Here is a 25,224-nt window from a genome sequence, read left to right on the forward strand (position 1 = left end):
CACGATACATGAGAGTTTCTAAGTTTGTCAGAAAAATATATTAAAATAAACCACAAACTTAAATCTTTTGACAAACCTTTATATAATGTACATCCCAATTGAAACAGGATTAAAATGTGTTGAACGGAAATGGAATATCAAATAATTTACTTCTCTTCATCTTGAAGAATTCTTAGAGGTTGTAAAATCTTGTATGAGCTCGTACGTTTTTTCAAGACAAAAACGAATATTACTCTCAAATTACCACCCATGGGTCCACCACACATTTCGACAACACCTTACAAACATCGTAATGGAAGTTTTGTAAACATCAGCTACAATTAAATTGAACTACAACTTACCTTTCCATAAAAGATATGTCGATGACTGCTTACTTTGTATTTCAACTTGTTTTTACAAAAGATATTTGGTCTAGCTAAAAGAATTTTATTAAATTTTTGATATCTATATCATATGTATAAAAGAAGTGTTTATTATTTAGCAATTAAGTTATCTAGCCCAAAATATCATCCAGATCATAATATATCATTCCAAAAATCTGAGAAAAGTCAAAAATAGTTTAGAACAAACTAAACCACTGGAATTTTGCAATACTTTTATTAGAAAAAGAAGCTTTGCTATTAAAAAGTCTTCTAATAATAATGTAACAATCCTAAGATCAGTAAGATCAGTTAGTTACGGAACACCACCTCGAACTATCTCTTTTGGTCAACCATTTTCCTTCCCTTCACTTCTGAGTATACGCTCTGAGCTTCGCTTGTGTCGCTCCTAGCGGCTTACTATTCGACTTTCACCGGTAATTTTTAAATTTATTATTTAATTGTTATCGCTTAATATTTACAACGCAAAAAAGTTATTAAATTGTAATCGATTTTTTAAAGATTTTGCTAATCATTTTGACGTTCTATTGATAAAATATGAATTTCTTACTGCGGATACTTTCACAATTATCGTGTAGATGGCGCTAAGATTAATAGATTAATTTATAATTACATATTACGGAACATTAAAAAAACTTAAATGCAGTATTTAAAACGTAAGTGTATTTAAGGTAAAAATATATACCACAGCTTTGACTAACTATTTGTGTGTTAGTAGGAAATAGTGAAAGAGACTTAAAACAAAAACTGGAACAGTGGACACGAGCTCTGGAGGAAAAAGGTTTAAAACTTAGTAGGACAAAGACAGAGTATTTGGAATGTTTATTTAAAGATCGAGTTACTACAAATAAAATGGTATCTTTGGATGGTGAACTGATGGTTTCCATATGGATACAACTTACAGGGAAATACTCTATAATTATAAATTAATCTAAGCGCCATCCACACGATAATTGTGAAAGTATCCGAAGTAAGAAATTAATATTTCATCAATAGAACGTCAAAATGATTAGCAAAATCTTAAAAAAATCGATTACAATTTAATTACTTTTTTGCGTTGTAAATAATACGCGATAAAAATTAAATAATAAATTTAAAAATTTCCGGCGAAAGTTGCATTAGTAATCCGCTAGTTAGCGACACCAGCGAAGATTAGAGCGTATAGGTCTCTCCCAATTGCTTCCATCTTTCACTATCTCGCGCCAAACTAATCCACTGATTCTATGCTCTTATGCCACTGCTCTTATGTTATCCGCATATCTCTTTTGAGCCCTTCCCATATTTCTTTTAGTCCCCCTTGGTCTCCATTCTATGGTTCTCCATGTTCACCGGTTATCATATCTGGCTATGTGACCGCGCCATTTTATTTTTGCATTTCTTTACTTTCCTTCTACGCCTTATTTCGGCGTTTCTAATCTTTTCTCTTTGAATAGTAAAAGAATGTTTCGTTCCATTGCCCATTGCGTTGTTTCTGGTTTTTAGCATATTTCTTGGTAAGGGTTTCTACATCCCCAACAACTATATAACATGCATACTACTAGTTTGTACCTACAGGTAGTATTGTACCTGTAGGTACCAACTGGTAGTATGCATGTCTTATACACCTTTTTCTACGACCGTTTAATAATATGCTCATTATTCACTATTTTTGAATAGATAATAACACCCATTACTTTACCCGTGAGTAATAGTTCATTACTCACGGGCTGAAGTTACTCACGGGTCATTACTCACGGGTTGAAGTTAGATTCAAGTGGTGCATGCTACTTTTAATATACTTATTATTAGCAAATAAAATATTTATTTGCTATATAAATAACTTTATTTATTAAAATAATCATTGTAATTTATATCAACAATTAACTTCGAAAAATGTTTAAAGAATTTTTAACTGTTATTGATCAGTATATTTTTTACGTTTAAATTTCAACATTTGACATTTTAAGATGGACGTTATTAAAAAGTAAACATAAACAGTGGTTACTAATTCCGTAAAAGGGTTTACGGATATGAAATTTATATCAATGAATTATGTTTCACTTACTGTTGATTGTACAATAGATTTTTATTACGAGCAAACGTTCTTTTTCATGTAATTGCCTTAAAATATACCTTATTTTTAAAAGCCACCGCCATTATATACCACGACACTAATGACATTTCTATGATTCTAACAGTGTTGCCATAGTTATATAAAATATGTTTTCTTATGAAAAATAAAATCTTTCTATTTTAAATAATGTAATTGATAATTATATTTTTCTACTAATCCAAATAAAAAATGTCATAGAAAAAGTATAGTATTCTACTCGCATGTAATGGCTATTACTCACTCTGATGAATTACGACACTCGCCTACGGCTCGTGTCGCGAACTTCATCATCGTGAGTAATAGCCATCATTACATGCTCGTTGAATAATGTACTATCTTCTTTAAGTTTGTTGAAAGTTTTCTTAAGTGATCAGTAAAATTTTATTAGTTTTAAGTATGTCGATATGATTAGTCGTTCAGAACAAAACCACGACGTGTTACAAAATATATTTTTCTAATAGTGCTCCTCCGAACAAGTATTTATTTTGATATTTTTGTTGCAGTTCACGATGTTAGTGGGCTAGTGGAAAACCAAGCTGATAGCGAATCCGAAGACGAGTGGAATTACTTCAAAGGCGACGAAGCGAATAAAGAAAACGTTTCGCCGCAGCAAGAGAAAGAGGTAAATACATGAGTTTTTCTTAAATAATAATAGTATTTTTATGGGTCAATTCAATTTTGTGATATATGTACTAAGGGCCGGTTGTTCGAACGCTAATCAAAAATGGAATCAATTGATCATTATCAAATATTTAATTACTGTCACCAACTGTCAACGTCAACTTTGTTTGAGTTGCTGAAAACATAATTGATTACAATTATGAGATATTTATTTAATCCATTATGTTAATAATTGTTATGTTAATTAATAAATAATTAATCAATCAATTATGTTAATTATCATAATGATAATAATTAACATAATTGATTACAATCAACTGATTGACGTACGAATGAGGGGTGTTGTTATTTAATGGTTGTTAAGGGGACTTAATTATAATCATTTTCTTGATTAGCGTTTGAACAACCGGCCCTAATAATTATTGAATCATATTTTCAAATGTTTCATTAACTGTATAGCTACATGTTGTTATTATTTGGTTATGGTTTACAGAGTACTTCTTTCTAAATTGTTGATTTTTGTACGCCAGCCTCTCGAATAATCGCTTCCAATTCAGAATGCTTCGCACGATCTTCCAATTCAGATTTTCTTGTTGATGGGTTCTTGTTTCTTATTATTTGAGACTGAATATGGCGCTATTTTTTTTATTTATAGACGATTTATGTGGAAAAATTTTGTTTTCCCTTTTGGCAGTTCCTTAATTCGGTTTATCACATAATTTCTATTTTTTTAAATGTCATGCAGACCGTCACACTGTATTAAATACAATACAAATTTTGGAAGTTTGAGTAAAAGGCATCGACGTCGTCGTGGTAGCTAGACAAAAACAGCTAATTGGAGGGATCAGAATTTATGGATCAAGAATTATACATATTAATATTTTATTTCAGAAACATTCTTCACTGTAGACATTTACGCTTTGGCCACACGGTCGATTTTTTATGGTGCCATAATTTAAGGCGCCCATTGGTTTGACTACCTCCTCCACCAATTTTATATGAAATGATTCCATCTAAAATTGGTGAAGGAGGTAGTCAAACCAATGGACGCCGTAAAAAATCGCCCGTGTGGCCAAAGCCTTAGCACTAAAAACACCAGAATAAATCGATTTTTTAAATACAGCACCTACAGACTCAACTTCTTGCATTGTGTTCATAGTCCGTTCTTTAACGGTAAAATATTGCAAAATCTCTAGATTTTAAAGAACCGCTTGGATCGACATGAAATTTGGCATACACATAGCTAACAAGTCAAAGAAAAAAAGTGATATTGTGCCGATATGTGCTTTTGCCCTGAGGGTGGTTTTCACCCCTTCTTGGGGGTGAAAAAATATTCGTCCAAAGAAAGTCAGGAAATGGATAAATTGGCTAATTTTAAGTAACTTTTGTTCTATAGAGTTTTTTCACTAAGTCAATACTTTTCGAGTTATTTGGCAGTGAATATGTTCATTTTTTCAAGAAAACAACCACGCTTTTAGACGGTTTTTCGCAAATAACTCAAATAGTAAGTATTTTGTCGAAAAAACATTCTTAGCAAAAATATAGCCTGTAAAAAATTTAAAAAGAAAATGGTGTATATATCACGTCTCTACACCTAGTAGAAGCAGAGTTATAGCTAATGAAAAATAGGTTCATATTCGTCAAATTCCAAATGGAATACTTTAACGTGAAATAACCAAAAATGAAGCACATTTCGGGGAAAACTATTACAAATTATTTAAAGTGTTTTAAAAAAGCTTCATTTTTGTTTTATAAAAAAAATTTCTAGCATCAAAATTAAACAAGTTACGCTCAAAATAAAGTTAGTCCCTTTTGGTTTTGGTAAAAAAATCGAGAAAATCACCCCCTAATTAGTATCTTAAATGAACTTAATCGTTACGACTTCACCAAGTTTCTTGACTCGTGTATATATTGTTTATATGATCCGTAAGTTTCATCGGTTCAAAGTTCTTATTATTGAAAGGGCTGTAGTTAAAAGGGGTTGAACGAGTCACCGATCACGAATGTATGCAAATTTAGAAACACCAAATCTTAATCAATTTTTGTCTAACAGAAAAACAAAAAAATACATGATATTCAGAAAAGCAAATCTGACTTTTTTGTTTTTCGAGATTTTTAGTATCTGTAACCATTTTTAAGTTATTTTGAAAAAAAGTATATTTATCAAAATTTAAATTTTTAAAAATTTTTCTTTGAAACCAAATTTTTTCAAAAATAAGCACTTTGAATCGATGAAACTTACAGATCATATAAACACAACATAAGTAAAATAATTTGTGGAGCAATAACGATTAATTTCATTTAAGTTGCTAATTAGGGGGTGGTCTTCCCGATTTTTTTTTGCAAAAACAAAAGGGACCAACTTTATTTTGAGCGTAACTTGCTTAAATTTAATGCTAGAAACTGTTTGTAAAAACAGAAATAAAGCTTTTTTTAAACACTTTAAAAAAGTTATAATAAGTTTTCTCCAAAAAGTGCTTAATTTTTTGGATATTTCACGTCGAAATATTCTATTTGAAATTTGGTGAATATGAATCTATTTTTCATTGGCTATAACTCTGGTTCTACGAGATCCAGAGACCTAACGCGTACACCATTATTTTACTTTCTTATAGGCTATATTTTTGCCAAGAATGTTTTTTTCGACAAAATACTTACTTTTTGAGTTATTTGCGAAAAACCGTCTAAAAATGTGGTTATTTTGTTGAAAAATGAACATATTCACTCGCAAATAACTCGAAAAGTGTTGACTTGGCGAAAAAGCTCTATAGAGCAAAAGTTACTTAAAATTAGTCAGTTTACCCATTTCCGGACTTATTTTGGACATATATTTTTTCACCCACAAGAGGGGATGAAAGTCACCCCCAGGGCAAAAGCACACATCGGCACAATATCACTTTTTTTCTTTGACATGTAAGCTATACGTATGCCAAATTTCATGTCAATCCAAGCGGCTCTTTAAAATTTAGAGCAAAAACCGTGAAAGAATGGACTATCAGGATGATTTCAGGAAAAAGTCTTGCATTTTAAAGTGCATAAAATGCATCTAGAAGTGCATAAACATGTCAAAATAAGCATATTAAGGACTAGATTTTGTTACTCGGTGGTTTTTGGCGTCAGTGAACACGACTACGCCATCAGAACCGACCTCCCGAGCACCTAATGGTCACGACTCACTGCTAAGGCACGTCATCTTCTGGAGTACGAGGGTTATCGTCACTGAATTGATACAAACAGATTACTTGGAGATTTTTGGATTCGTTGATAACGAATACGCCATCAGAACCGACCCCTGGAGCACCTGGTGTCCAGTGTCACTACTAATGCACGTCATCTTGAGTTTCGAGGGTTTTCGGAGATTAAATTGATGCAAACAGATTTCTGGCGGGTTTTTGGGGTTGCTGAAAACGAATATGCGATCAGAAAGACACTCGGAGTACCTGGTGTCCAGGGTCTCGTCATCTTCTGGAGTTTCGATCGATTTTAGCTCTAAATTGATACAAACAGATTACACGGGATGTTTTTGGGGTTGCTGAATACGAATAGGATATCAGAATCGACTCCCGGAGAACCTGGTACCCACGATCACTGCTGAGGAACGCCATCTTCTGGAGTTTCGAAGGTTTTCGGCACTGAATGCATGCAAATAGATTACTAGGCGGTTTTTTGGGGTTGTCGAGTACAAATACGCCATTAGAATTGACCCCCGGACCACCTGGTGCCCAAGGTCACTGCAAAGTCTACGGCATGTCATCTTCTGGAGTTTTGAAGGTTTTTGTGCACGAGGTGCACCGGGTGGTCGGTTCTGATGGCGTATTCTTGTTCAGCAACCAAGTATGTATATAATATGTATACGACTCAACCTTTTCTATATAGTTGTCCAGAGTTATATTCCCAGCTATATCTAGAGCAGGGATACTCAACCTTTTTTTTCCTGGGCCACATAGAAGCTATTGCCACAGCTTGAGGGCCGCAATCAAGATGAAATAGTATATAGGGTGTTTAATTGGGAAACGGAAATACTTGAATGGTGAATAGAGGTAAATGAGGCGGTTCTAGACATACTAAGTTTATTACTCCACCGACTTTATAACCGAGTTACAGGGTGTTTTATCGATTTTGCCCATTTCTTTCTGGACCCATAAGTTTAGAACCACCTTGTATATTTTTTAATATTTGGTACACATATGTCACATTTAGAACCCAAACCACCCACTACTAATCACAAGAAAAATCCAGGTCCGGATTAAACAAAATTATAAATCCTTTGTGACCTTGAAACAACATCCTGTATATTGAAATTTTCAAAACCCGTTTGCACATTTGAAAAGAGCTTTAATGGAGCTTCCATTTTTTGCGCAGACAATTCAATGACTTTGATTTTGAAATTATGTCGAAATTTTTAAGAACTCGAACTTTCAAAACCAAAAATTTCGATATAATTTCAAAATTAATGTCATTAAAGTGCTCTTTTCAAATGTGCAGACGAACTTTAAAAATTTTAATATACAGGGCGTTGTTTGAAGGTGACAATTACTTTATCTTTTTTTTTTGTTAATCCGGGCCTGAATTTTTCTTGTGATTACTAAATGGGTCGTTGCAATGTAGTAAATACGCATTGATTATTTTTAAAATGAGTATTTGTTTATTAACTTTAATAATTTATTATTAAAAGTTAATACAGTAAAACCTCCGTTAACCGAAACCTTTTTAACCGAAACATCGTTTAACCGAAGCGGCTGACATTCGTCAATAAAAAGTAAATTTTTGTAGCAAAACGGAAACAATTTGATGTAAATTGGTCAAGATCGTCAACATTGCTTTCATACAATTAAAGAACCCTATTAAATATACAACACATTACAAAATCACTTCATTGTATTTTTTAATGCCAACTTTGACCAAGAATACTATGTAATTTGATACAAGAAGAATACCAAAAACAATGTTGTTTCTAACCGAAATTTTTGTTATCCGAAACAGCCTCCCCCCAATTATTTCGGTTAACGGAGGTTTTACTGTAGTACCCTGTTTTTTAATCAGAGTTCTTAAAAATTTCAATATAATTTAAAATTAAAGTCATTAAATTGTCTGCCTCACGCCCATACACGCCTCAAACACATCGGCACACTATCAAATAATTTGAAAAACACGTGAAATTTGACAAATAATTTGATCACAAGGCCCTTTAGTTAGCCTTCGGTCAGGGGCGGCCCGTCGGGGTAGGCAAGGTAGGCGCCGCCTACCCTCTTCAAATGTAGTACAATAATATAAATTATTAATATAAATTACTTATTTCAAAATTGTAATTTATAAATTTTGACACAATATCTACAATAAAATAGCAAAAATTATCCAAATTATTTTTAAAAATATCCAAAAAATTTGCTCCGTAGTTATAATTATTGTACGCTCCTTGTAGTATCAGTAGTACTGTATATGTAGATTCTATATTCTCCTTGGTCAGGCACTCGGGAACGTAGCCTGAAATAGAACGACGCCAACACCGAATTGACGTGCGATCTCTCTCTGTTTACGCGAGCAGGCCTGCTGCAGGTCTGCTCGTAGCGACCGTATTCTACGATTTTGAACGGGCGGATAGGCACAGAGTCTTATAGCCGGACCTACAAAATTTTATCAGTTGCTTCTCTTGTGTCTTGTGAAACTGTTTTAAAATAATTGTTTTTTGATTTTGGCTGTTATTAGTAGGTTAAGTATTGAATAAAACTAGGTAGGACAATTTAAATTTGTTTATGAAAACTGAATAATGTGTTATTAGATTATATAGATAATTAAAAATTTAAAGCGAGGTTAATTGTTAACTTATCAATTTATTCGAATAGTAAATTATTATTTGATACATAAATAAAATAAGTAATATTTGACGTTGTTGAAACGTAGGTGTGTTAGTTTTATTGGTGGAAAAACTTTAGTCATCGAATATGAATATTTTAAACGATGTAATATGCAGTTTGATCGAGACGCCTTTTTCAAGGCGCCAAAATCAAGAAAGATTAGTAATTATTTCAATGGGCCGGCCTTTACAAAATTTAACAATTTTATCCACAGATAAGACAAAAGACAATCAACCATTTTCGAGATCGTTTAAAACAATATGGTATGAAAATCATAAATGGCTAAGCGGAAGTTATTTTAAAAATTCACTTTTCTGTTGGCCTTGTCTGTTGCTCTCAAATTTGAAGCAAAATGTTTGGGTGAGTCAGGGATATTCAGATTTGAAAAATTTATCAGCTAGTGTAAAAAAAACATGAATCTTCAAAAGAACATTTAAACAATTGCTTAGGTTTAAAACGGTTAGAAAAAAATAAACAAACTACTGACAGTGCTTTCGCTGGACATATTTCTCTATCTAATAAGATATATAATGAAGAAGTTGAAAAAGATTGAAGAAGTTGAAGAAATTGATGTTACAATTCTTCTAGCAAAACAAGAACTTACATTTCGCGGTCGTGATGAGAGCCATAATTCTTCAAACATGGGTAATTGTAAAGACATTTTTAATTTAGTAGTTAAACGCGATCAGGAAATCCAGGATCATGTTAAAAAATAGAAGGGGTGTTCACGGGTTTGTCAAAAACAATACAAAATGATTTAATAGATTGTCTTGCCGATTACGTAAAAAATGAAATTTCAACAGAAATTAATGAAAGTCAATTTTTTTCTATACTAGCTGACGATACTACTGATATAACCGAGAAATCACAGTGTACTTTAACAATCCGTTTTGTTAACAAAGTTGGTCAGGTAACAGAAAGATTTTTAGGGTTTTTTGATGTTAGCGATAATAGATCTGCAGACGCTCTATATAGTTTAATTTCAAACGTGCTTGAGCCATATGATTACAAAAATAAATTAATTGCTCAATTTTACGATGGTGCAAGTGTAATGGCTGGCTCTTTAAACGGATTACAATCAAAAATTAAAGTAGATGCTCCAAAAGCAATTTTTACACATTGTTGCGCTCATAGATTACATTTAGTATTGCAAGACGGCTCAAAATGTATTACAAACTGTAGGATATTTTTTGTCGCCTACCCGAAGTATATGTGTAGCCTACCCGCATACTGAGGTCACGAGCCGCCACTGTCTTCGGGCCGCATAAAAAGCGCTAGAGGGCCGCATGCGGTCCGCGGGTCGCAAGTTGAGTATCACTGATCTAGAGATTCGTTGGTCAGATATTTAGTTTTTGCTAGATTTATTTTTAATCCCATTACTTTTGATCTAGTTTCTAGATGCTGTTCTTAAAAATCGATTTATTTTGTGCTAAATGCCCTGGTCTAGTATGAATGATCTTCTCGATTATCACAAATGTAAATAAAATATATCACATAACATAAAATATCTTTATGTTACATGAAACTTCTGAGCAGTTTCTTATTTATTGAAAGAGTATACGATTACAGTGCAAGGCAGAATTACATTGTATTATTAGTGTAGGAAACAGAGGTTGAACCTTGCAAAATGGACACAAGTCCGGTTTTATTTTTTTCTGTTATATTAAGGGGTGCTTATTATAAGACCAACTTTTTCTGAAAAAGTTTCGCCCCAGAACCCCCCTTTTCACCCCTTTAAAGGGGGTAATTTATGGTTTTTGCGGAACGTAGCCCTTCCTGTACCTTTTACAAAAAAATGTTATTATAGAAATATTAAGAGGACTATATTTTCTACGATTTATTTCCCGACAGCATATGTCGTATCATCCACCGTTTAGCGAGGGTGGCGCCCCAAAGTTGACAAGTTTTTAAAAAAGATGTTTTAAAAAAATATATATTTTTCCCTAACTGTAACGGAAATTAAGAAGAAATCCTGCGACAATTCTGTACCATCTGTGAATAAGTCGATAACTCAAAAATGCAAACTTTCGGTATGGCCATTTTAAACATTTTATTAGTTTTGAAGAATAAAAATTTAAGATTTGACTTATCCACTTATTCACGGATGGTACAGAATTATTCACAAATAAGTGACTGATTTTTTGGTATAGGTTTGACTTAAGAGTAATTGCCCTATTTTTAATTGCAGGGTGTTGCATTTTAAAAAACCCCTTTTTATACCATCTGAACCGTTTAGAGTAAAAAAACTTTCAGCGATTACCCATGTACTGGTGCTATTTACAAATTTGTATAATGCACCCCCATTTTTCCCCGGAACCACTCCAAAAAAAAAGAAGAATTAATAAATAAAATGATTTTCTTGGAATCCTTCACACACAATGCCCTTTATTAATATGCTTCATATATAATTTTGTGCACGTTATTATTACCCATGCATGGACATCAAAAGTGATTTCCTAGTGCAACCCCTGTAGCCAAAAAAAAAATAAAATGGGGGGTTGAAATTTTTTTTTTGATTTTTTGCTTTTTGATTCATATGGGCATATGCTTCATCAATGGTGCTTTTCAAAAATATATATGGTTATTGCAACATCCCTGAGGAAACCACCCCTGTCCTTGAAAGTATACTGCAGAAACTACCCCTAGCCCTTGGCGAGCATGTTTTTACGATTTTCTCATTACCTATACATTCTTTTTAAACAAAACTTATACAAGGTTAAAGACCACTATTTACTCTAAAAATTAGATCCTATTCATTTTTTTGGTATAAGCAACCGTTACGGCACAGTGGCGCCGTAAACCTCATATATGCTGTGACGGGCTCCAGTTTTTGTTTTTTATTTCGTCATTTGTTCGTTTTATTGATAAATTATGTAAAATAAAACGACACAGTGTAACCTACAAATTATGACCTATGCACATTTTACATTCTTTGCGCCCCAAAGCCACAGTGGTGGCCCAAAATCAATTTTTGCATATTTTCGCCACCTACAGTATTTTATTGCATTAATGCTACTTTAATAGCACAATATTCACTCTTAAGTGTTCTATAAGCAGTGGCGGATCCAGGGAGGGGTGATGGGGGCGATCACCCCCCCTCTTAAACCAAGTGATATTATATCTAAAGATTATAAAAATATTCATTTATTTTTATAAAAATTTAGATAATTGGCACCCCCCTCTTAACGATGCTGGATCCGCCACTGTCGCTAAAGCATAAAGAGTACGCCATTCTTATAAAAGTAATAATATAAGTATTTCTCTAAAAACAAATGAATATTTTTATAATCTTTAAATAGAATATCACTTGGTTTGAGGGGGGGGGTGATCGCCCCGATCACCCCTCCCTGGATCCACCACTGCCTAGTTACCACTAAGGGTGAATATTGTGCTATTAAACTAGCATTAATGCAATAGCGTGTAGGTGGCGAAAATATGCAAAAATTGATTTTGGGCCACAACTGTGGATTTGGGGCGGAAAGAATGTAAAATGTGCATAGGTCATAATTTGTAGGTTACACTGTGTTGTTTTATTTTACATAAGTACTTTATCAATAAAACGAAGAGATGACGAAATAAAAAACAAAAACTGGAGCCCGCCAAAGCATATATGAGGTTTACGGCGCCACTGTGCCGTAACGGTTGCTTATACGAAAAAGATGAATAGGACCTAATTTTTAGAGTAAATAGTGGTCTTTAACTTGTATAAGTTTTGTTTAAAAAGAATGCATAGGTAATGATAAAATCGTAAAAAACATGCTCGCCAAGGGCTAGGGGTAGTTTCTGCAGTATATTTTCAAGGATAGGGGTGGTTTCCGCAGGGATGTTGCAATAACCATATATATTTTTGAAAAGCAGTATTGATGAAGCATATGCCCATATGGATAAAAAAAACAAAAAAAAATTTCAACCCCCCATTTTATTTATTTTTTTTGGCTACAGGAGTTGCACTAGGAAATCGCTTTTGGTGTCCATGCATGGGTAATAATAACGTGCACAAAATGATATATGAAGCATATTATTGAAGGGCATTGTGTGTGAAGGATTCCAAGAATATCACTTTATTTATTAATTCTTCTTTTTTTTGGGTGGTTCCGGGGAAAAAATGGGGGTGCATTATACAAATTTGTAAATAGCACCAGTACATGGGTAATCGCTGAAAGTTTTTTTACTCTAGCATAAACGGTTCAGATGGTATAAAAAGGGGTTTTTTAAAATGTAATACGCTGTAATTAAAAAAAGGGCCATTACCCTTAAGTGAAACCTATACCAAAAAATCAATCAATTATTTGTGAATAATTGTCGCAGGATTTCTTCTTAATTTCCGTTACAGTTAGGGAAAAATATATTTTTTTTAAAAACATCTTTTTTAACAACTTGTCAACTTTGGGGCGCCACCTCCGCTAAACGGTGGATGATAGACAGATGCTGTCGGGAAATAAATCGTAGAAAATATAGTCCTCTTTCATATTTCTATAAAAGAAATTTTTTGTAAAAGGTACAGGAAGGGCTACGTTCCGCAAAAACCACAAATTATCCCCTTTAAAGGGGTGAAAATGGGGGTTCCGGGTCGAAATTTTTTCAGAAAAAGTTATTCTTATAATAAACACCCCTTGATATACCAGAAAAAAAAAAATAAAACCGGACTTGTGTCCATTTTGCAAGGTTCAACCTTTGTTTCCTACACTATATTACGATTAATTAATTTACATGCGGTGCTGTAGATAGGTAGATGATTGCATTTTTAAGTGACATTTATCGTCGTTACAAGTTCATTAATAACAATAATCTTATCATTTTGCATTACGTTTCCATATGCAGGTGGAATACTGGAATGGAGTGGAATTGTTATTATAGTATAATGAATGTTGCGCGTTTGTTTGTTGGAATCATATCAAAACTTGAAAAATGTTGAACTAAATACAAAAGTGTCATTTGTTGCGATGCGCAAAATAACCTTTATAAAATATAGACCCTGTTTAATGTCACTATGTGGGCTTAATGCACTGCATATATAGAGCATGAGGGCGAGGTGAATTGAAATCAGTAGAGTGGCAAATATAACAAGAGTTTTCTTTAAAAATCACTTAATTTTTTTTTAAATAGTTAAATTTTTACGTTTTTAATTACCTTACTTGTGATATACCTCGTACTATTTCATTTACTGCATACTATCACCAAACAACACTACTGGCAAAGATATTTTTGATCTTAAAAAAAAAGATAATTAAATGAACAAAGACTAATTGGCACTTTTATACGCAATCCAAAAACATGATTTGCACAAGGTAATTGAGCTGAGTAAAATAAACATTGACATTGGCTATTTATTCTATTCATTAAGTTAGTGTTTCCTTTGGAAATTTTTTAAACAAATTATAATTTTATACAGCGTCGCATAAAAGTTACTGCTTTCTAAATTACATCGAATTGAAAAAAAAAATAAAAGTTTTTTGATTTCTACAGCATGCATTGTATCATAGCAGGTTCAAAAATTATTTGAATATTTCATTTTCAGGTTGCTGACATCCCCGAAGAGGACGATACAATGTCTCAGCTGAACCCGAATGCTGCAGAATTTGTTCCTGTATCACCGACGAGGAGTGTCCCATCTCCCACCTGCCGCATGCTAATGAACGACCAAATCGTATCACAATCGCCTTGCAAAGCGAAAGATGTAGATATCAACGTGCCTAGTCCTAGAGATTTCGAAAAGGAAGTGAAGTCCAGACCTAGTGAAGTCGATACCAATGGTCATGTAAGTAACAATAGCGTTAAATAACGTCGTCTAAGTTCTCTTAGCAGGGAAAGTATAGTTGATCCATATTCAATTTGCGGTTTGATTAGTTCCCATGCTAAGTTTTCAATGAAGTCGCTTCTTGAAGCATTTTCATTTATGTTATTAGCTTTATATACACAGCAGGCTACATATTAGCTTTATATTATACAGGGTGAATCATAACTATAGGGACATAGACTAAGGACAGGTTATTTGGACCAAAATATGGCTATTGGGCCAAATATGCCTTAATAAAATGTTGCTGAGAAAAAAGATACAGGGTGTTAAAGTTCATTTTTGTTTTTCGTTTTTTGCTAATAGTTTCCCTGTATATTTATAAATTGCTATCAAAATTGGCACAGAGGCATAATCTTAGACAAGCAATAGTATTTTATCTACAATTTTACGTTTTGTCATAGAGGGCGCCACGTGGATCATTCTTGATGATCAAATTGATAAACTTTTTCTGATGAAACTTTTTAGTAATTTTTATTAGAAAATATGACGTAAACATCATTTTTACGTAAAATTGGTACTCTTGTTTAAACATGATGATTTCAACCGTTTTCGATAAAAACGCAATTGAAGATTTCAGGAACTCAGAAGGGGATATCAAATACCAAACTAATAAACAAAGTTGCAACTGAAATGATTGTGACGAGGCATTTCAATCAAAAAAGTAATGATTACTTTTAAAAAATGCAACACTACACTACACTGTCACATCAAAAATAATTTACTCTGAACAAATGACATTTACCAACAACAATTATCTGACAGTCCAAAGCATACTTTTCATAAATGAAATAATATTTGAAATCCTTTTTTAAGACTCTAAGCAGTTCGACTGCGTTTTTATCGAAAACGGTTGAAATTATCATGTTTAAACAAGAGTACCAATTTTACGTAAAAATGATGTTTACGTCATATTTTCTAATGAAAATTACTAAAAAGTTTCATCAGAAAAAGTTTAGACTCAATTTGATCATCAGGAATGATCCACGTGGCGCCCTCTATGACAAAACGTAAAATTGTAGATAAAATACTATTTCTTGTCTAAGATTATGCCTCTGTGCCAATTTTGATAGCAATTTATAAATATACAGGGAAACTATTAGCAAAAAACGAAAAACAAAAATTAACTTTAACACCCTGTATCTTTTTTCTCAGCAACATTTTATTAAGGCATATTTGGCCCAATAGCCATATTTTGGTCCAAATAACCTGTCCTTAGTCTATGTCCCTATAGTTATGACTCACCCTGTATACAACTAAAAACTAGAACGCGCTTAGTCGCGCGGTCTACGACTGTAGACCAGTGCTCTTTGAATAATGGTAAAAAAATAATGCAAACAGATCGGCGGCGTTTAGCAAACTGAAGAGTAAAAGGCCTTTCGCACACACAGCTACTAAAAAGAAACTAAACTAGTTGGTAACTAGAATTATCCTCTGGTTATCAACTATGGCTCGCACACTACGCTACTGAAAATTAATAAAACGAGTCACTTCTTGACAGTACTTTGTACTGAGTAGTTTTGTTAGGCGGTGTTTAAGTTTATAATATGTTGTTCTGAAGCTATTTTCTTGTGGAATTTTTGTAATTAACTAGTTTTTGATAAGAAATAAACCAGAATTTTACTAAAAAATTATTTTATTAACGTTTCGACGTCCAAATCGGATGCCATTTTCAAAATACAAAAAATATTAATGAATTAAACAAAAATGTTGTTGCTTAGTAAAAAATTCTTCTAATAATTTATTTAATCTGACTCATTTATAATGGCAATTCAGACATATATTATACATTTTACAGTAGAAGACTTTAAAATGATATTGTTGTTATTATATTTATTGTCAATGTTGCGTGTAGTTGTATTTTTAAAGACACATCACATGTTATGATTTTTTGTGACGGATATTCTTGAGTTGGGGTTGATTTCATGTAATCGAAAATCTTTCAGTAAAGTCGTCCCAGGAATGCAACTCATAAATATTGGCAATATCATTTTAAAGTCTTCTACTTTAAAATTTATAATATACCTGTCTGAATTGCCGATATAAATGAGACAGATTAAATAAATTATTAGAAGAATTTTTTACTAAGCAACAACATTTTTGCCTAATTCATTAATATTTTTTGTATTTTGACAACGGCATCCGATTTGGACGTCGAAATGTTAATAACGCTATTTTTTAGTAAAATTGTGGCTTATTTCCCATCAAAACTAGTTAATTAAGTTTATATAGGCACGGATGTTTTCCACTACTTTTATATTAAACGACTCTTCCGCCAATTTCGCGTGTTACACTTTAATAAAATATCACAAAAGGCTAGAAACTAGTCCCCAAGCGACCTGCATGTCCAGTCCGCTGTCGACTGATCACTCCCTTATTATATACCGGCTGCTAAGTAGTAGCGCTGTGTGCGGACACTCATTAAAATACATGGGCAGTGACTACTAAGTAACTGATTGGTAACTAAAGTTACCAACTAGTTTCTTTTTAGTAGCTGTGTGTGCGGGTGGCCTAAGTTGGAAGTATTAGTGACAGCTACTAAGCGGGATGGGGGCGTATGTGCAGTTTTCTCCGATTGGCGACCTCTTAAAGGAGAGTGGTCTACGATTGTAGACCGCACCACTAACGGAGGGTTAAATACAGTTTGTTGTTTTTAAGATGAAGACAGCTCTATATGTATGCTATCAAAATAAATACAGGATTTAAAGTTTTGCACAGTCAGGCAGGTGAAATGTTAACATTTTTTAACACACATCAGTTGAACTTTAAGGCTTTAAGTTTTAAACGCAGCCTACTGCGACTCCTCCAACCAGGTAAATTTTCGATATTTTGCTTCGCGTTAGAGATATCGGAAAAATTATTTGAAAAAGTTGTTCCAAACATTATTCTAACCCCACATACTAAATTGCATGACAAAATTCACAATTTTAGTTTTTTCAGTAGTACTTGTAGTCAGGACTATAAAATTCTCAGCTGTCAAATTAAGTTTAAGGGGTCATCACTGCAAATAATGAAATACTAAAAGTACGAATCTTGTCATAAAATTTGGTATGTGGGGTTTATAATAATATTTGTAACAACTATTTCAAATAATTTTTTCCGATATCTCTAACGCGAAGTAAAATATCGGTAATTTACCCAGTTTGAGGAGTCGCAGTAGGCTGTGTTTAAAACTTAAAGTTCAACTGATGTGTCTTAAAAAATGTGAACATTCAACCTCACTGTGCAAAACTTCAAATCCTGTATTTATTTTGATAACCAAAATATAGGGCTGTCTTCATCTTAAATGCGATGTGAGATTACATCTTAACAATATAAACACGGCTACACTTAGGTAGAAACACTCGTAGAAAAAATGGATCTTTGCAAATGTCTGGTTTTATTATTATCCAGTTGTGTAACACATTCACTAATTTTATCAATATATTGATTCGGTCGATTATTTATACAATATTGTTAAAATTCCAGATTTAAATGTTTTGGCCAATCCCCATATCGCTAGGAAAAGGGTTAATTGACATTGTCGTTTTCTATAGGAAATGACGGAGATGTACTTGTGACAGGTGAAGTTGCTTGAAAAACAGTGGAGTCATCATTTATCATTTCCTGTTCGTAAAATGAAAGCATTTTGAAAATTTATTTTATTGCAATAAAAAGTTTTTTTGGTGATCTTTCCGGGCCCCTTTAAAATGCGGGCCCGAGGCAGGTGCCTCACGGGCCTAGTGGTAAAATAGGCCCTGGTTATTCCTACCAGTATAAGAATACTGCCAGTATTCTTACACAATGTCGAAAAAAAGTCTTATCTCATTGCTCCAATGAATGCGTATAATTTCACATTGTTTCCGATACTCCAAATAATATTGCCAAATAGAAGGTAAATAGTGAAATAATCTAGATAACTCATTTTTATGTCCGTTCTCTTATTGCCGCTAATAATTGTTGTGACTATGAACATATTAAGAAGTTATCAGTTTGTTTTATGTCAACACCATCATAAAGTTCACTAAATATAAACTGTGTGTGATTAGATATGGGATGGATGAATGTAGCAAATCATTTTCGTACTTGAATCCAAATAAAGAGTTCACTTGCCGGCTTTGTGTTTTGGGTAAGGATTTTGCACATTATTGAATCATTTTTGGTTTTTGCATTATATTCGATATTGTTAGTGTGTGTCTATGTCGGAAACAGCCGGAGGATATAACTGTAAAGGTCGGTGCATATTATCATGCACGTATGGTTTCCGGCACGTAGCGTTTCCAGTCCAAAAATCGGACGGCGCGTTCACATTTTCATACATAGAACGTTTTAGTTTGGTCTGGTGTAGATGATGTGTTCTCGCTTTTAGTTATACAAAAAGTTATACAAAATTTCTTCACCGAGTACGAGTATTAATTTTTCCAAATTCCTTTTAATTTGTTCTAAATATCAAAACAAAGAGTATTAAAAAAATAAGAGGTTTCACTTTCGTGCAAAATGCTATTGTTACATTTTTAGTGACAAAGCAATAAAAACACCTAAACGACAAAATAACCTCGAAATAACTAATATTTTTTAAAATACTCTGTATCAAACAACCACCTAACAACTACTGGTCAACGACAGACCTGAATTCACATTACCCGCATCAACAGGTTCCAACTCGTTCCGTAACGGTTCCCCATCCAAAAAATATTGTTTGCGAATATACTGAACGGAAACGTAAGGTGTCTGAAACGATACGTACTCGACAGTGTAAATTGTTCATATTTAAAATCATTAAATCATATGAAAAATATGATTTAATGGTTTTAAATACGACAAAACACTGTCGGGCACGTATCGTATCAGACACCTTACGTTTCCGTTCAGTATATTCGCAAACAATATTTTCCGGATGCCGACCGGTACGGAACGAGTCGGAACCTGTTGGTACGAATAATCTGAATTAAGGTACGTCGTTTTCCAGTTGTTGTCAGGTGGTTGTTTGATGTTTGATACAGAGCATTTTAAAAAAAAATTAGCTATTTCGAGGCTACTTTGCCGTTTATGAATGTGTTTTAATTTCTTTGTGACTAAAATTTTAACAATAGGACTTTGCACGGAATTAGTTCTTATTAAAAAAAAATACTCTTTGGTTTGATATTTAGTACAATTTGACATGTGGATTCGGAAAAATTAATTGAACTCTTCCGCGGTGAAGAAATCTTGTATAACTACAATGATAAATGCTCAAATGATTCAAATGGAATCATTCATTCTAAAATATCCATAATATTTCGTCATTAATTAATTCTTTGTATAAACCTAACAGGCGGGCTGAAAAGTTCGTAGGCCAACATAGAAAGACATTTTTTTTGATAAAATTTGATTTTATTATTTAATATAGTTACCTTCGAGGGTGATACAACGATTATGGTGGTCATACAACTTTTCAATACCATTTTTAAAATACAATTTGTCTTTAGCCTCAAAATAAGCCTCAGTTTCGGCTAGTAACTCTTCTTTGGTGCTAAATTTCTTTCCAGCTAGCATTCTATTGAGGTCAGCTATTGTTCGTCCGCTATAACTTTTCCCATGCGTCACGATTAATTTTCAAACAAATGAAGTCAAAATATAAAGTGAAACGTACGCTGATGTGTGTAGTATATAGTATACATACTATGACCAACTAGTCCGAAAAATCCGGGACATGGCCCGAATTACGAAGTCGTGTCCCGGCGTCCCTTACAATGCTTCCGGGCCATCCGAATTTTCAACGTGTTGGTAAAATTCTATTTTGACATTTTGAGTACGTTATTCTTCTAAGAATTCACATCAAATTAAATTAGTGGGACGAAAGAAGTCAATAATTTCTAGAGTGTAATACTAATTCATCGCAAGACAGATATGATTTTAAGACTCAATCAATGTGTCCCATGAATATATTTTGTTCGATGCGGTCAATTTAATTATGAATGGATTGATTTTTAAAGGTGTTCTTCTCATTTTTAAGCAAATTCAATCGTTCGGCAAATATGACAATAAAAAGTAATCAACATAAAAATGATCTGAAGCTATTATCTTGTAGCATGTTAGCATATTTATATTTTTGATGGGATTAAGCCATAATTGGTTGTAATGATAATTACCTTTTTTATATTAACCTAAGGTTATATTTACATGGAAATCCAACATCAGTTGATTTTTTAAAATTTCCGATTTTGGGAACGATTTCCGGATTGGAAACAACCAACAGTACCTACAACCAATTATGTAAGCAAGTCATTCCTCCAAAAATATCACTTTCAACATAAAAATGTTAAATAATCCATAAAATGATTATATTAAAGTTCTATATTAAAAAAATGGCCTGATTTTCATTGAAAAGTCCCGGATATCAGGTATTTTTTTCACCCTTGTCCCGAATTCGACTTCATTGGAGTTGTAAGCAGTATACAAAATGTATATACACATCGACGTTCGTTTCACTTTATGTTTTGACTTAATTTGTTTGAAAATGAAACGTGACACATGGGAAAAATTATAGCGGACGAACAATAACAGGTAGTAGTCGCCGGGAGCCATATCTGGTGAATACGGTGGCTGCGGAGGCAATTCGAAGCACAATTCATGAAATTTTGCCATCATTTTTAGTAATTTGTTACACGGTGAGTTGTCTTGATGAAACAGCACGTTATTTTTCTTCAAATGGGGAAATTTTTATGCGATTTCGTTCTTCAAACGCTCCAATAACGCAAAGTTTTTAAAATAACGTATCACTCGACTCCCCTTTCCATTTCAGATCTTGTGGCGCTGTGTCCGCCCCCGCTAGAGGGTTGATGTAATTCAGTTGAAACTGGTCTACAAAATGTCCCTCTCACAAATAAATTTGACATGTTTTTGCATATTTTTAGATTTTCTATAGGGTCCAAATTATAAATGACCTTTTCAAATCGACACAATAATTTTTCCAAAGTGCCCCTACTTGATTTTTCCAAAAATACTTTTTCCAAAAACGAATACTCCAATACTCCAAAAAAAAATTCAATTTGGATTTCAATACTCCAAAAAAAAATTCAATTTGGATTTCAATACTCCAAAAAAAAATTCAATTTGGATTTCAATACTCCAAAAGGCACTGTGGTGTTCTGAACATTTTTTTTTAACTCCTTTATTCTGCAATCTATCAGTAATGACAATAAGCGTATTTGTTGATAAATGATTATGACATGTACAGGATGCTCCATTAAGCACCCTGTTTTATAATGTAGCTATTGCTAACTTTGTGGCATTACCTCTAATATTTACAATATGTTATTATTTACAAAGATATGTACATTACTAATTACTTAAACCTATTAATTAAGTCTCTTGGTTTGAATTTTTTTAATCTTCTTTCTTCATGTTCATGTAAGTCTTCAAACAACCGCTTGGCTAACTCGTTAGGATGTTCAGACACTCTTTCGCGATATGTTGCACTATATTCACTTATAACCTCTTGCACTGTTGGAACTGTTAACTCTCGTTGGATCACGTATTTTGGTACGTAATATGGAGCATCAAGAATCAGCCTTATCGTCTTGTTTTGGAACCTCTGTATTATATTTAGGTTGCTATTAGAAGCTGCTCCCCAGAGCTGGATACCGTAGGTCCAAATGGGCTTTATAATGGCTTTGTAGATCAGTAGTTTGTTTTCTAGAGACAACTTCGAGTTTCTGCCGATAATCCAATATAGACGGCTTAGTTTTAGTCCTAACTGTTTGCGTTTAGTGAAAATATGTTTTCGCCATGTTAGTCTTCTGTCTAGGTGGATTCCCAAGCATTTTACATCTTCGGCTTGAGGTAAATTGTTGTTGTTAAGTTGTACCGGTGGGCAAGTTTCTTTACGGAGTGTAAATGTTACATGTGTAGATTTTAGTTCGTTAACTTTCATGCGCCATTTCGACAGCCATTTTTGTATCTTGTTAAGGCAGATTTGAAGTTGTCTTGATGCCATCTTTGGGTCTTCGTGTGAAGAAAGAGCAGCTGTATCGTCCGCAAATGTGGCTATTGTAACCATTGGTGTAGTAGGAAGATCACTTGTGTACAACAAATACAGGATAGGTCCGAGTACACTGCCCTGTGGTACCCCTGATTTTATGGCATTCAGAGAAGAGTATTCTTGGTTTTGTCTGACAAGGTGTTCTGAACATGTATACTGAAAAGAAATATAATGTATGTGGTGTTTTTGAACAGATAGTTGAACGACCTTTATTTTGGGGAGTTGTGCCCTCTCCCGCTAGAGAGTTGATGTAATTTAGTTTAAGACTAGTCTACAAAATGTCCCTCTCACGAATAAATTTGATGTGTTGATCCCTATAGGGACCAGATATAGAAGGTTTCAAATTGACTCACTGTATATGATCAATTTTATTTTCATTGAATGACACGTTTTATATTTAATAACATAAAGTATTTGAAATGGTGTTTCATACTCTATTAATTATATTTATTTTTATAGGAAAACATGGAGAACATCTTAAATGGTAAAAATATCGACGAAATCCCCGAGTTCCTTCCAGAAAACTCCACACCGAAAAAGGTTTTCCAAAACGATGAATTTCACTTTGGACCCAATGCTGCTCCTTTTACTCCCAAACTTTTAGACCAATCTGAAGCTTTGTCGACTAAGGCCGTTTATGGCGATGAATCAACGGCCACTCTTGAGAGTACTTTTAATAACTCAAACCAAGACTTGCATATGTTAAATAAAGAATCAGATCCTATGTCCATGTCCTTCTATGCAGATAAGGGTGAATCTAATCCCTTCGATTTAAATAAAGTTCAACTACTACCTGATAATCTCGATGATTTCTTGAACAAACCTGATAACGATAATTTCAATGAAACCATCTCGGATTTACCTGAACACACACATTTAGATGAGCGCAAAAATAACGATGACGCAATACAAATTACGGATTTAGATAAACAATCATATGATGATGAAAAAGAACTTGCCTCACCTTTAGAACCGGAAAGAGAACTATTAACTACAGAGGAGACTGATTTTGCCAAAACTCCTGAACCTACTCATGAAAATTTATTGGGAGAATTTTGTTGCATACCCAAAAAAGAAGTACCAGCAGACCTACCGGCAGATGTAGAACTTATTTCACCCGTTCCAGCCGAAGCTATTGAAGTTAGTGATCTATTAAAATCTGATGTAGTGACTTTGCCAGCTGACGTCGAGTTGGTACCGGCAGATATCTTAAATAAATCGTCTGCCCACGATGATTTGCCTAGTAATGAGTCCCCATCAACAGATCCACTTTCTGAACCTATTAGTCACAGTCCTCAACCGGCACTGGAGGAGTTTGCACGTGTAGAATCAGCAGTAAGTGACGATTTAGGCATTTCTGAAAGGCCTATTTCACCTGATCTTCAAAAAGAACTGCTAGCAAGTCCTTTACCTGCAGCTCTTTCACCAGAACCACACAAAGAGACTCTTGCAAGTCCTTCTCCAAGTCCTCTTTCGCCAGAACCGCACAAAGAAGCTCTTAGTCCCTCTCCAAGTCCTCTTTCGCCAGAGCCGCACAATGAAGCTCTTAGTCCTTCTCCAAGTCCTATTTCGCCAGAACCGCAAAAAGAAGATCTTGGAAATCCTTCCCCTAGTCCGCTTTCTCCAGAACCACAACAAGGCACGCTTGAGCATGCTTCTCCAATTCCTCTAGTGCCAGAAACTCAAAAGGGAGACATTGAATTTTCTTCAGAACCGTTTAGTGGAGTACAAGCAGTTAGTGCTTCCCCAGTCCCGGCACTCAACAAAGAAGATTTACAGGCAAGTTCTCCTCATCCTCTATCACCAGAACCTCAAGTACATGACGTGGCTAGTTCATCTCCAGTTCCTAATTTGTTGCCTCCATCTCCCAAACCTGTTTGTAGACTTCCACTAGAATTATATCAAGGTTTGGAGGAAGCGAAATCTCCCGAATGTGATAGTTCGCATCCTGAACCAAAACCAGCTTCGCCACTACTATATACAGAAGCCAAATCTCCCGATTTCGGTAAATCAGAGAAAATTGATTTGGCCATTACTCCCGAACCAATACCAGAACACTTCAAACTCGATTATCCTGTAGGTGAGTCAAAATCTTCTGTTTGTGATTTATCAGAACCTAAATCACCAATACAAGAAGTATTACTACACGCCGATTCTACCGAAGAAAAATTATTAGACGAAGCCCAACAACGATTCGAAGACTTATGTCACCCTATAGAATCTCCTGAGGATGTCACTTCTTCTGTTAAGGACGATTTATCATCTCCAGTACAGGATCTTCAGAGTAAATCACCTGTTGGAGATCAAGTAATTGATGATAGTTTTGTTCAAGAAGCTGTTGTTGAAGTTCATGCTTCCAAAGAATCTGAGGATCAGCAACCTCCTTTGATAGAACCAGAAATTATAGAGGTCAGTACCAAACATTCCTCATTCATTGTTTTTGTAGAGAAAGTCTTGAGAGCAAGCAGTTTTGTTTTAGA

General features: G+C 33.9%; 1 protein-coding gene across 1 annotated transcript in view; it reads left to right on the plus strand.

The window, feature by feature from the left end:
* LOC114325940 (titin) overlaps positions 1-25,224 on the plus strand; it is a 333,570-nt gene that overhangs the window by 273,067 nt on the left and 35,279 nt on the right. The window contains exons 8-10 of the mRNA XM_050647669.1: positions 2,976-3,094; positions 14,467-14,706; positions 23,204-25,153. Of these exons, the coding sequence (XP_050503626.1) occupies positions 2,976-3,094; positions 14,467-14,706; positions 23,204-25,153 (2,309 nt within the window). The remainder of the gene's footprint in view (positions 1-2,975; positions 3,095-14,466; positions 14,707-23,203; positions 25,154-25,224) is intronic.

The sequence above is a fragment of the Diabrotica virgifera genome, chromosome 3, assembly GCF_917563875.1.
Source record: "Diabrotica virgifera virgifera chromosome 3, PGI_DIABVI_V3a".
NCBI lineage: Eukaryota > Metazoa > Arthropoda > Insecta > Coleoptera > Chrysomelidae > Diabrotica > Diabrotica virgifera.